This window comes from Chrysochloris asiatica, unplaced genomic scaffold (genome assembly GCF_000296735.1).
Source record: "Chrysochloris asiatica unplaced genomic scaffold, ChrAsi1.0 scaffold00008, whole genome shotgun sequence".
Lineage (NCBI taxonomy): Eukaryota > Metazoa > Chordata > Mammalia > Afrosoricida > Chrysochloridae > Chrysochloris > Chrysochloris asiatica.
In genome coordinates this window covers 31,650,179-31,662,616 of record NW_006408526.1, presented here as the reverse complement: position 1 = coordinate 31,662,616, position 12,438 = coordinate 31,650,179, and the positions used below count along the sequence as shown (strand labels likewise).

General features: G+C 54.6%; 1 protein-coding gene across 2 annotated transcripts in view; it reads left to right on the top strand.

The window, feature by feature from the left end:
- The first annotated feature begins 10,307 nt into the window (after positions 1-10,307).
- BCL9L (B-cell CLL/lymphoma 9-like) overlaps positions 10,308-12,438 on the top strand; it is a 13,937-nt gene continuing 11,806 nt past the window's right edge. The window contains exons 1-2 of one of the 2 annotated variants that reach the window (XM_006833893.1): positions 10,308-10,333; positions 11,707-12,077. In XM_006833893.1, coding sequence (XP_006833956.1) covers positions 10,308-10,333; positions 11,707-12,077 — 397 coding nt within the window. Of the gene's footprint in view, positions 10,334-11,691; positions 12,078-12,438 lie in introns of both variants that reach the window. The other variant, XM_006833894.1, reaches the window with a different exon arrangement.

Sequence of the window (12,438 nt, the reverse complement as noted above, 5' to 3'; positions counted from 1 at the left end):
CCCCCCCAGCTCCTGTGGGAGCTTCACCCAGCCCCCTCCTACTAACTGCTAAGCCCCATTCTCTCACCCCAGGCTCTTCCAACCAACCAGGCCAGGTCCCTAGAACTCCAAGGAGACAAGCGTATAGCCAAGGAGACCACACAGGAGCATAGGGCATATAGCCCTGTTTGCCCCTGGGGAGAATTCTGGGGGTGGCGGGTGCTAGAAACTGGGGTCCTCCATCATCCCCACCCACCCCCTCCCCCCAGGTCCTCAAGCCAAGGCCTCAGAGTTGTCCCACCCCTCCTGTCTTCCTGTGGGCCTAAGCTCCAAGGCATCTTCCAGTGCCTTCTTCTGCCCAGCTTGCAGGATAGGGAGGGGAGCAGTGTGGTGGGGCAGCTGGGTCAAGCCTGGCTCTCAGCCAATCCACAGAAGTCCTGGGGTGGGGTGGGGGGGCAGAGTCTCTGACTGACTTCCTGGAGCTGCTAGCAATGTATATGTGTGTACATATTTATGTGGTATGTGGTGGGGGTGGGGTTGGGGTCAGGGGAGGAAGCAGGGGCATAGATTGCTGATGGGGGGGGACTGGAGTGGGTTTCTAGCTGTGACCATCTCTCCACAGGGAGCCCCCATCCCAGATCACACCCCTGAGCCTGAGCCTGACCCACATAGATTCCTGAGGTGAGAGGTCTGTGTGCTGTATGTCCTTCTGGGCCTCTGCTGAGCGGTGGCTGCATTGTCCTGCCTTAGCCTTCTGCTTGGCTTTTTGTCTTTTGGACTCTCTCCTCCTAGCTCTCTGCCTCACATCCTTCTCCTTCCTCCCCTCCCTGTCCTGTCCCCCTGCCCCAATTCTCAGGCACCAACAGTCCTACAACCTAGAACCTGGTAGGAAGTGGGGGCAGGCCTAGAGAAGGAGGGTTAAAACACCAGGCTAGTGACAGCCCAGCTCTTCTCTGGGAATGATCTTTTATGGAGTTGGAGGTGGGGAGCTCTGGTCTAGCCACTTGTGGAGGGTTCGGTACTCTTTACTGATCATCCAAGTTCTTGCCCTACTGACTGTTTGAGTCAGAGCCAGGGTGGCTACTAGCCACCCTAAGGTGGTTTCTGCCTGGGCCCCTTAGATACACACACACACAGATATACACACACATGCACAGTCTCTCTCCCTCCTCCCCTCCTTCCTCTTTTTCCTTACTTAGCAACAACTCCCTGAATACACAACAAACACTCCTGAGGTCTCCTGGTCAGACTGGGGAAAGCTGGAGAAGCTGAGGACAGGGAGGAGCCATCCTCCTGGACTGTCCTCAGGAGGGAGGAGCTTCTTTCTAATAGATTCAGCTAATCCTCCGCCCCCCACATACACCCAGTCAGAAGGAGGCCTCTACCCCTCAGGGACGTGGACAGCTCAGATAGTAAAGGAAGTGGGGACCTTGACAGGTGTGGCTGGGCAGGGAGCAGTGCTTGGATTGGGCTCCACCCTTCACTGAGTCCCACATGACCTTTGACCCCACCTACCTGTGTTGTTGTCATGGTAACTGATCTCTGATCCCTCCCCTGACTGTCCCTTAGGGACCAGGATGGATGAAGAGGTAGCAGATTGGGGTTGGCAGGGATAGGGGCGGTCCAAGAACTTTGCTCTCAGAGCACAGGCCAGGCTAGGCACCTGTGTCTAGGGGGTGGAAGGCGGTGCTCTCCCTTTGATGTTTTCCCTGGGCAGGAACTGTGGCCTCTAGCACAGGGACTGGCGTACATATATCATGGAGGGAACAGTATAGATTGAGTGAATGAGACCTGGCCACTAACTTGTTTTTTATAGCCGAGAGGAACCATACCTTGGTGAATCTGTATTGTGAAATGGTTAAAGCATCCAGTGCTTGAATGCCTGGGTTCAAATCCTGGCTCTTCTGTGTATGAGCTGTGTGCTTTAGGCCTTAGTTTTCTTATCTGTAAAGTGGGGATGATAAAAGTATTTGTGAAACTCTTTGGAGGACTGAATCAAATAATGAATGTGAAGTTCTTAGACTAGCTTGCCTGGCATAGAGCAAATGCTCAATAAATGTTAGTGACTGTCCTCATTATTAGTCATTGTTCTTCATAGGAACTTTTACCTCTCCTAGGGGCTTTAGCAGGGGAAGAATTGATGGAGGAGGAGAGAGTGTAGGGTCTGGGGAGAGACAACCTTTCTAAGGTCTCAGACTCCTGGAGTCTAATTAACCCCCCCCCCCACCACCACCACCTTTACCCTTCCATAGGAGCTCTGGTAATGTAGTGGTTACGAGTCGGGCTGCCAACCTCAAGGTCAGCAGTTCGAAACTACCAGCTGTTTCGTGGGAGAAAGATGAGGCGTTCTGCTCCTGTAAAAATTTACAGCCTGTGCAGGGTCACTATGAATTGGTACCGACTCCACGGCACATAACAACAACAACAATATACCCTTCCATGGAGCTTTGGTGGCATAGTGGTTACGAGTTGGGCTGCTAACCTCAAGGTCAGCAGTTTGAAACTACCAGTTATTCTGCGGGAGAAGATGAGGCTTTCTGTTTCTGTAAAAATTTACAACCTCGGAAACCCTGTATAGGGTTGGTATGAGTCAGAACCAATTCCTCATCACACAACCACCATCACCACTGTACCCTACCAGACCTACCTTGTTGCTGCCTCAGTTTCCCACTGTTGGTTCTTGCTGGTATCTTAAATGCAAATTTGCCAAATAGATATGGCCCTGGAGAAGTAGGTGCCTGGGGAACTGAGGACAGGTTTCCCTGACACTCCCTCAGGCTGTTGGCTCACATCAGCCTCCAGCACCTCTCCTACCTTCCATCCCTGCTGCTCTGTCTGTTCACCAGCCTGAACAAGACATTTCATCCTTAAATGGCCACCTACTCTCCCTCCTGGCCTGAGGGTCAGGCCCTTCCTTGGGGAGAAAAGTGACAAGGACGAGAAGTGGAGTTGACATGGATGGCAGCTATTAGGGTTCCCTCAGGGCCCAGAGCCCCCTGAATCCCTATATCCCACCTGGACATATTCCCTGTGAACTGTCATTGTCCAGGCAGGGAGGGGGCTGGGGTCATGACAGCATCCACAGTATCTAGAGGGCATCCCCAGAATCCTTTCCTGGGCTGCAGTGGGTAAGTGTCGTGGAGTTGGTGTTGACTCATAGTGATCCTGTATAGGGTTTCCGAGGCTTTAAATCATTCGCGGAAGCAGAAAGCCTCATCTTTCTCCCATGGAGTGAATGGCTGGTGGGTTCAAACTGGTGACCTTGTGGTTCGCAGTTCAGTACTTATCCTATGGAGCCGCCATGTTCCCAAGTGTGGGTTGTTGTCGTTGTTGTTGTTAGGTGCTGTTGAATTGGTTCCGACTCAGTGACTTGAATAGGGTTTCGAAGGAGCCGCTGGTGGATTTGAACTGCCAAACTTATGTTTAGCAGTCCAGTGCTTATCCTGTGGCATCACACCAGGACTCCCAAGTGTGGGTAGTACTAGAAAAAGTTCTGCTTTACCCTGAGTGCCCCTGGGCAGAGAGTGCTGAGTGAAAATAGGTGAATGCTAAGTGGGAATGAGAAGGGGATCATGGAAAAGACAGATCTGGGGAAACTTCTGGGAGAGGGGCCCAAGCTAACAGAGATGGGGTACCCACAGTGAGACAAGTGGTTGGATCTTCTAAGGAGTTAGTGCCTGACTCTATTAAGTAAGCTGATTAAGAGGTGGCAGAAGTGCCTGAAAATGAGGGCTCCTGGCTCTGAGACCTGGGCTTGGCTAGCAGATACCCTCTCTGGCCTGGTACCAACAGGGATTGTCAGGAGCCCCCGGCTCTGCTCAGCATCTCTTTCTGGGATTAGTGGGGGCACCTGCCTTCCACAGGCCTGCGGTGTGAGGCACCAAGTGCCTGACTGACCATGCTGCTTGTGTTCAGTCCCTAGGGCCTGTTCCTTGGGCAGGCTGGGGCTATTTTTGGGATCGGACTGGGGCTCTGGGGCTAGTTTCAGATGTTCCAATGTGAACAGGAGAAAATGGGAACAGATGGCTGGAGGGTTCTGATCAGCAGGTCCTGCTGGGAACAGGTTATTTTTAGGGCCTTATTAACCCTTTTGGGGCTTGTGGAGGTACTTTGAGAGGTATAGCCTTCTCTTGTTGAGAACAGACCAGGCTTTCTCCTTGGACCCCTACTTTCAGAGCTTCATGTTTCAGTTCTCCCTCTTCACCTCTCAGATCAGCCACTCCTTAAAGAGGTACAGAGCAAGAGATTCGGCTCAAGCTTCCTTTCAGCCAAAATACTGCAGGGTGACTGCTAACAGGTCAGGCAGGACAAGGTCAAGGGTGATTCCTTTGACTTGCCTCCTGGGGTTCTGAGACAGACCTGTGGCCAAGACAGTGGGTAAGCACTATTGGAGTTTGATTGTGTCATTGAGCACAGTGATATGTAGAGGTATGCTAACCAAGACCGCTTACCTATGCAAGGGTGGAAAAGCCAAGTCTTTTTATTTGGTACCATTAATATGATGCTAGGGAGGCCTGGTGTGGTGCTGTGGGCTAATGTGTCAGACTGCAAAGTTGTTTGAACTGCAAAATCAGTGGTTCAAGCTCACCAGCTGCTCCTTGGAAACCCTATACAGAGTTGCTATGGGTTGAAATCGACTCGATGGCACTTTACAACAACAAGGAGCTCTGGTAGTGTAGTGGTTATGAGTCAGCCTGCTAACCTCAAGGTCAGCAGTTCAAAACTACCAGCATTCTACAGGGGAAAGATGAGGCTTTCTGCTCCCATAAAACTTCACAGCCTTGGAAACCCCATACAGGGTCTCTTTGAGTCGAAACCGACTCTACAGCATACCCCCATCCCATCACCAACATGATGCCTGGTGTGGTGCTGTAGGATCAGCACTGGACTGGGAACCACAAGGTTAGCAGTTCAAGCCCACCAGCTGCTGTTTGGAAACTGTATACAGGGTCTCTAAGAGTCAGAACCAACTTGATGACACTTAACAACAACATGATGCCAAGGAGCCCTGGTGGTGCAGTGGATTAAATGATGGGCTTGCTAACTGCAAGGTCTGCTGCTCAAACCCACCAACCCCTCGGAGGGAGAAAGGTGAGGCTATCTGTTCCTGTAAATATTTACAATCTTGGAAACCCTAAGGAATAGTTCTACTTTGTCCTATAGGGCCACTATGAGACAGAATGGACTAGATGACAGTAGGTGGGTTTTTAATATGATACCCATGGGTCTTGTTCACTTGGATCTTCAAGGGGCAGCTATCTGGACAGTGCTGACCTTTACCAAATGCCCATGGATTGGGGTGCCATGGCAGGAGTTAATGAAGGGAACATCAGAGCCAGGGGTGGTGTGTTGAGGGCTGGGTATGTCTTAAGCATTCTATAAAACTCTTTCCTTAGTACTACCTCACTTTATAAAATTATAAAGTGTGGGACAGGAGGCCAGGGAGCAGGGACCCTGCATGTCTTTGCTATCACAACCCCCAAGCCCTTCTTACTGGAGGGTGCCAGGACTGACACCAGAAACCCCATTTGGCCTTCCTGTCTTCCCTGCAGGAGGTTCACAGGCATACATCCTGTCTCATCACCCCCACCCCCACCCAGTCCTGGCCCACATGCCCCTGCTTCCTGTAGGATCCTGGCAGTCTGGATGTCAACGTGGGCAGAGTGCAAGGGCCCTCTAGGTGCTGCTGTTGCCAAGGGTTTGGGCCAGGCAGGCGAGGGTGGGGGCTGGGAGGATGGCTGTGCCTCTGGCAGTACCTGGGGGAGAGAGCTGAGCAGGCGGCAGGCGTTGGGTGAGGTCCCACCCCATGGTGAACTGGCTGTGCCAGCAGTCTGCCCGCACTCTACTCCTGCCACAATGGCCCCATTGTTCCCAGCAGCCAGGCAGTTTGGAAGAGGTTCCTTGGTCATCCCCCCCCCCCCCAAAAAAAAAAAAAAACAACCCAGGGGCCAGATTAACCCCTTGTAGGACAAGAGGCCAGGTGTGGGTTTGCATGGAGCTACCCCACCCATCCCTCTTTCTGGGAGTGCAGGCTTGGAAAGTCACCTTCTACCCACGTGGTCCCAGCCACAGGGCACCTCCTGAGACGGGGGTCTTCCAAGGGGGTAGGGAGCAGCACCTAGATCCTTTCCCACCCCCTACCCTGACGCAGGTGCCAGGAGACAGGAAGTGCCAGTGGGGTGGTGGGGCGGAGACCAGATATATTTGGGCTGGTGGGGCTAATTCCAGCCACCACCGCCTGCCCTACTGGCTCCTGAGCGCCTTTCCTTCCTGTGAAATCAGAGCTGGGTTGGGCCTAGCTCAGGATTTCGGTGGATTTAAAGCGGTAGCATCACCCCTGCCAGCCTCACTTCCTCTCCCCCACCCCAAGTGGGGTCTGGGGCAGAGAGGGGACTCCAGGGCTTCTTGCCCCTCCCTTGCTCCTAGCTAACCCTTGGCCCTTGCCCCTGGTAGGGTACCAGGCTTGGCACTCCTCTCTCCCAGAGCATTGGGTGGGTGGGGTGGGCGGGGGTAGGTTGTGGTTTCCTGTGTTGGCTGTTTGTGCCTGGCCCAGAGTGCCCGCCGCCTGCCTGGGCTTCCTGCCCTGTCTTGTTTCCTTGTGCCCCCCACTCCTCCTCCTCCCTCCCCTTGTGGGAAGGAGCAGACAGGGATTGGGCAGCAGCCTTTGGGGGCACCCCACTGCCAGGGTAAGACTGCTTCCCGAGGCCCGGCTAAAGAAGCCCAGGGCAGTGAGGTGACCTTAGGCCTGCCCGGGCAATACCACTTGTTCATGCAGGCTCCAGAGGGGAAGAACCCCCAGAAGCACTTTGTTCAAAGATCTCAGACTAGAAAAGTCTGGGGCCAGGAGTTTCCATGGCCCTACAGGACTGGGGTTGCCTGACATTACCCTAAGACTACAGGTGGGGGGCGACTGGAAACTCCCAGGCAAAAAGGGCTGATTTGCATGGTCTCTTTTACAGGCACTGGTGGGGGTGGGGTGGGGGTGGGGGAGAGCTGCTAGGAACCAGAGCAAGGGGAAGGTCCCCCAAGCCTGGAAGTGCCCGCATACAGGGTCCCAGAGCAATACCTTAGTTCTTGAGCAGGTTTTCTGTTGGACTATATAGATTCTGACGTCCCACCTGACTGAATCACCTCTTCAGGAAGAGGAAGTGACCTGGTTCATAAAGAGGAACTTTTATGGACCAAGGAGTTTTGACACCCAGGAAACAGAGGATTTGAGACTTGGGGCCAAGGATTCCACCCCATGGCTTCCAGCCGGGCTCTGTCTGTTCACTCACCAAGGGGGTTACTAGTAGCCCATTTTCCTCTCTAGAGGTATGTGGGACCCTCCAAACCATTTCCTCACTGGCTCTGAGCTGGGCCACAAGACTGGTGGACCAGCTAGCAATCCAAGCAGGGGCTCTCAACAGGGGCCAGCTGGAAACAGGCAGGTTGCCACTGGGTGTGTGACTGCCCAGCTACCTGTGGCTGGTCTGTTTTGAGTTGGCATGGTAACCTTCTTGTCTTCCTCTCACCCAGGGGTCAGGCCCACTTTAACCCTTAGGCTGCTGTTCCCGCTGCTATCTGAGTTATCTACACCAACAATGGTTGCCTTGGAGTTGATTCTAACATATGGAGCCACCCATGTGTGCCAGACAAGAACTGTCCCATAGGGTTTCAATGACTGATATTTCAGTAGTTGCCAGGCCATTCTTTTGCTAGGATGAATTTGAACCTCCAGCCTTTTGGTTAGTAGCCCAGTGTGTTAATCGTTTGCATCCCCGGGGACTCCCCCAGTTACTCAGGGAGGGCAGGTGATCTCTGGCTCTGGGCTCTGTCTCTGCAGCTTCCCCTCCTGGGACTCAGTTCTCTTGGGTTTTCTCCTGGTCTGTCACTCAGGTGATGTGCACCTGCTCTCTGTTTGTGAGCACTTGTCACCCCTTACACCCGACCCCCAAAGAGGACCCTCACCAAGAGGTGAGGTCTTCCAGAATTCAGTCCCCTTTCTTTCCCATCTCAGAGGCTCCTGGCCCGTGCCAGGATGCCCCTTTGCTCATGTTTGTTTTAAAACCACTCCACCAGGAATCAGTTCTCCTGCCTCCTTCCCTGAGGCCTTCCAGTCTCTTCCGAGACTGGGAGTGTGTTTAGGAGGAGGGGTCTCTGGGAGCTGGGCGGGTTTCTGGAGGAGTGGAGGGAGTAGGGAGGTGAGCTGGTAAAGTCCTGACTCATCCCTGCTTGACTCAGCTTGCCCTGAGGCTGGGTGGGGGTAAAGGGGCGGAGTCCTAGAGGGGCGGAGCCTTGGTCTGATTAGGGCCACTGGAGAGAACTACTTTTCTATCAAGAGTCTACCAAAATTATTACACGTCCCCAATTTTTGAGGCTGTAAACATATAAGATGGTGGGTGGCCCTTGCTCTGCCCCTATCCCTAGTCTGAACACGATGGAGTGGCTGGAATGTGGGAAAATCACTTTTCTGGTGCTAGCTCAGATTAACAAGACCGGCTCCGCTGGGGTCACTGCCACGTAGTGGGAAAAGCTCTGGACTGGGGGAGCACCTCCTTTTCCCAGAACTCAGTTCTCTCCTAGTGAAATAGCGATGATTACATCCCTTGGGGTATACCGTTTTGAGGATCAGTGAGATAGTGAATGGGCAGACATGTGTCAGTAACAGGCCTGCCCCTAAACCCAGGTGCCCCCTCCAGAGATCCTTGCTCAGCTTTTACCTGAGGGCCTTCCAGTTCTGCAAGACGGTTTGCGGTGTAGGAGATGGGGTAGGCAGGCTGCTTCCCAGCCAAGCCCTGGACTTTGGAACCTTTCCCAGAGGCCCCTTCCTCTCAAGAGACAGAGCTGAACAGGGAAAGCTAATGTGCCCCCTGGGGTTAAGTTTAGACTCCCACATGGTGACTGTTGGGTCCCCTCACAGGGAAGGAGCCAGTCCAGCCTTTGCTGGGAGCAGCATTAGTGTGCACCCAGCTTCTGGCTGAGCTGGTCACTCAACCCAGACTCCTCCCTTTCCCCCATTTCTTTCTTGGATCTGTTGTTGGGGGTGAGGGGCAAAGTAAGGGGCGTGAGGGTGAGGGGTCTGTGTATGTATAAGCCTGTATGTTGGCGTATCTATGGCCCTGTGTGTGTGTGTATATGTTTGTTACTGTCAGGCTTAACTTTCTATGGCTCACTTGTTGCTGGGCCTCAGTCTTTTCATCTGTTAAATGAGCCTAGAGCTTCCTCTCTGCCGGTCGGCAGCCGCCCAGTCTGTCTGCGTGAGCCTCTGGCTGTTTTTCTTCGCTTCTGCTTTGGCCCGCGCTTCCCTCAGCCTTCAGTGAACCTTCGGCGAGCGCGCCTCTAGTTTCCTGAGCTCCGTGCGTGTCTTTGTCTCCCTGTCCACGTGTGAGCTGCGAGTATGTGTGAGTCAGAGTTCGCGTGTTAGGATCTGAGCCCCTGCCTCATTATGCCCAGAGCGGAGTTGCCTCCGTAGGCCCGCTGCAGTGCTTGCCGGGCTGCGGATCCCTCTGGGGACTTGTCCGTGTGTCCATCCGTGCGCGCGCTCGTACGTGCGGCCCGTGTGGGGCTCAGAGAGTCCCACTGCAGGCCTGTCAGTCTGTCACTGCTCGCTCGATCGCTCGCTGGCTCTCTCGCTCGTTCACTCACTCGCTCAGCCGAAGGGAGCCGGGTGGGGGTGCAGGGCGGGGTAGGGGGGGAGGAGGGGAGGCTCCTGCATTCTTGCGGTCGGGGAGGAATCTGAGCCAGCGTTACTGGTCTCCAGAAGAGCCCAGCTGCAGCCCCGGGGCCCCGCCAGGCCTCTCGCTGCCCGCCCGGGCCTGCTGGGATGGGCATGGGCTAGGCCTCCAGCTGGGGGCGGGGCAGTGTCCCCACCCCCAGACCCCTCAACGGCTGGGGTGCCCCGGGGCAGGGCGCTGTTTTTGGGGTGGGGCGAGAGGGGTTCCCCACCTGGGGTGAGGGGCGTGCCAGGCATTGAGAGTCCCCTGGGGCCAGAGAGTGGACTACAAGGCAGCCCCACAAGGGTCCTTATGCTTTTAGTGAATTCTGCCTCTGCAGCCCCCGGAGTTTGCTAGAGACTGCAAGCTCCCTGAGGGTAAGGTGTGGGAGGGCTGGCCTTTGGATTGAGACCTTAGTAGACCTTCCTTTCCAGTCCCACCCTACCTACCCTATCCAGTTCCCCATTCCCTGGGCTGTTGGGTCCTCCCTCCTCCCCTCCCCTGTCCACACCCCCTCCCCAAGTTACAAGTTTTCTCTTTGGGGCTTGTTGCTGCAGTCCGTGCTCCAGTACCGAGTACCTGGCTGGGCCCTGGGCACACACAGGGGCCGTAGCCCCACTCTGTGTGGGAGCCATGAGGATCCTGGCTAACAAGACAAGGTGTGTGGGTGTCGTGGAGGGCGGGATGTGTGTGTGGAGTGTGGGGAAGGGAAGGGTCCAGTGGTGATGGAGATGAGTTGACATTGAGGAAGTGGCAGCCAGCCCTAATGCTTGGGGTCCAGGGGAATAGTGGAGACTGGCAAGCAGCTATGGCTGCTGCATCGAGGATTTCTTTCCTTACAACGGCTGGAGCAGACCCTTGCCCACTCCATTTTCGGGTTCAACAGCACCCTCTGGCCACAGTCTAGCTAGGGGTGGGAGCTGTAGTGGGGGACGGGACATGCCGCCCTCCCCCCTCTCCAGGAGAAGCCGGCAGACAGGGCCAGGCGGCAGCAGCAGGACAGCAGAGCTGAAATAAATCTGAGCTGGTGTGGAATGAGGGGGGATAAATATCCTCTCCCGTGATGTGATCTTTCCAGCGGCTATTAATAGGTCTCCGGGGAGGAGGGGGAGGCGGTAGGGGGAGCGGGCTGGAGCTTAAAGGGCCCGCAGCCTAGGCTGCAGGAATCCTTGGCTTCAAGATGCACTCCAGTGAGCTGGACTCACCACTCCCCTTCCCTCTCCCTCCTGCGCCTGCCTGCCTGTCTGCCTGCCTGCCCCTGGGCCTGGACCCTCTTCAGGCCTTCCCCTCCCACTTTGGGAAATGTCTGGAAGAGTGGGTACCACTTTCTTGTGCACATTCACCCCACCTCCTTAGCAGAATGAGGCTGGGGCATGAACTGTGACCCTCAGGTTTCATGGCATTTTCATGTTGGTGTTGGGACACATGGGAGTGAGTTGAGGTTTGGGACTTCCTGGAAGTGCATGGAGACAACAAACCCTAGAAGAGAGAAGGCTGAAATATTGGTCAGGTGCTAGTGAAGAGGAAGTTGCCATGTAAGCTTTCAGTCTGATGGACATTTGGGCTGGAGCAGAGATTCTGCCCGCCCAAGGCCTTAGTTTTCATTTGAATTGTGTTTTGCAGGCACAATTGTGTGTGTGTGTGCAGGCACGCACACCCACATGCACAGATTGTCCCAACTCTGCTCCCCAAGGTAGTTAAGTGCCATTGAGTTGGCCCCTGTGTAGGGTTTCAAAAGAGCAACTGGCAGATTTGAACTGACGACCTTGTGGTTCACAGTTCAGTGCTGATCCTACAGCGCCACTCTAGGAGTTCCCCACAAGGTAGAGCAGGGCATTAACTTCTGTTTGAGAGACTATGGAAGGAGGTAGGAAATAAATAGCTGGTGGTCCTGAGATGCCACTCAGCTCCCTGCCCCCCCAACTATTATGTGAGGCAGGATGGGGTAATTGAAATCCTGGGATATCTACCCCCTGGCAAGATTAACATTTTCACATCTCTTCTCACCTTTTCCCAGGTTACCCCACCCCAGGAGGAGAGAAGCTCCAGGGAGCCCGCCGCTGTCCCCCCGCGGCCACTGCCCCCCTGCCCCAGCCAAGCCAATGCACCCAGAAAATAAATTGACCAATCATGGCAAGACAGGGAATGGCGGGACCCAATCCCAGCACCAGAATGTGAACCAAGGACCCACCTGCAACCTGGGCACGAAGGGTGTGGGGGCGGGGAACCATGGGGCCAAGGCCAACCAGATCTCACCCAGCAACTCAAGTCTGAAGAACCCCCAGGCAGGAGTACCCCCTTTCAGTTCGCTCAAGGGCAAGGTGAAGAGGGAGCGGAGTGTATCTGTGGACTCTGGAGAGCAGCGAGAGGCTGGGACCCCATCCCTGGAATCAGAAGCCAAAGGTATTTCATTGCCTGATACCAGAGGCACACACATCTTCAAACTTGCCTAGAACTTCTCCTCTGTCCTCTGTCCTCTTGCCTAATCCTCTTTCCCAATTTTTTTCCAGCATTTATGGAACTCTTTTTCTTATTCCCATCAACTTACCAGCCCAAAATCTGGCTATTAGAGGGATTCCTGGGCCTTAGATGCCACCCATGGAGGGGCCACCCAAGGTGGAACCTCTGAAGACAGTTGGGTTTCTGGTCCCTTTTCTATCAGAACCCTTAGATGGGGAGAGAAGGTGCTCTGGTGTGAGGAGCAGGTTCATGTACCTCCCAGGAGCCTCCTGGTATCCTGGGCTGGTAGGAGGCATTTGGGAGC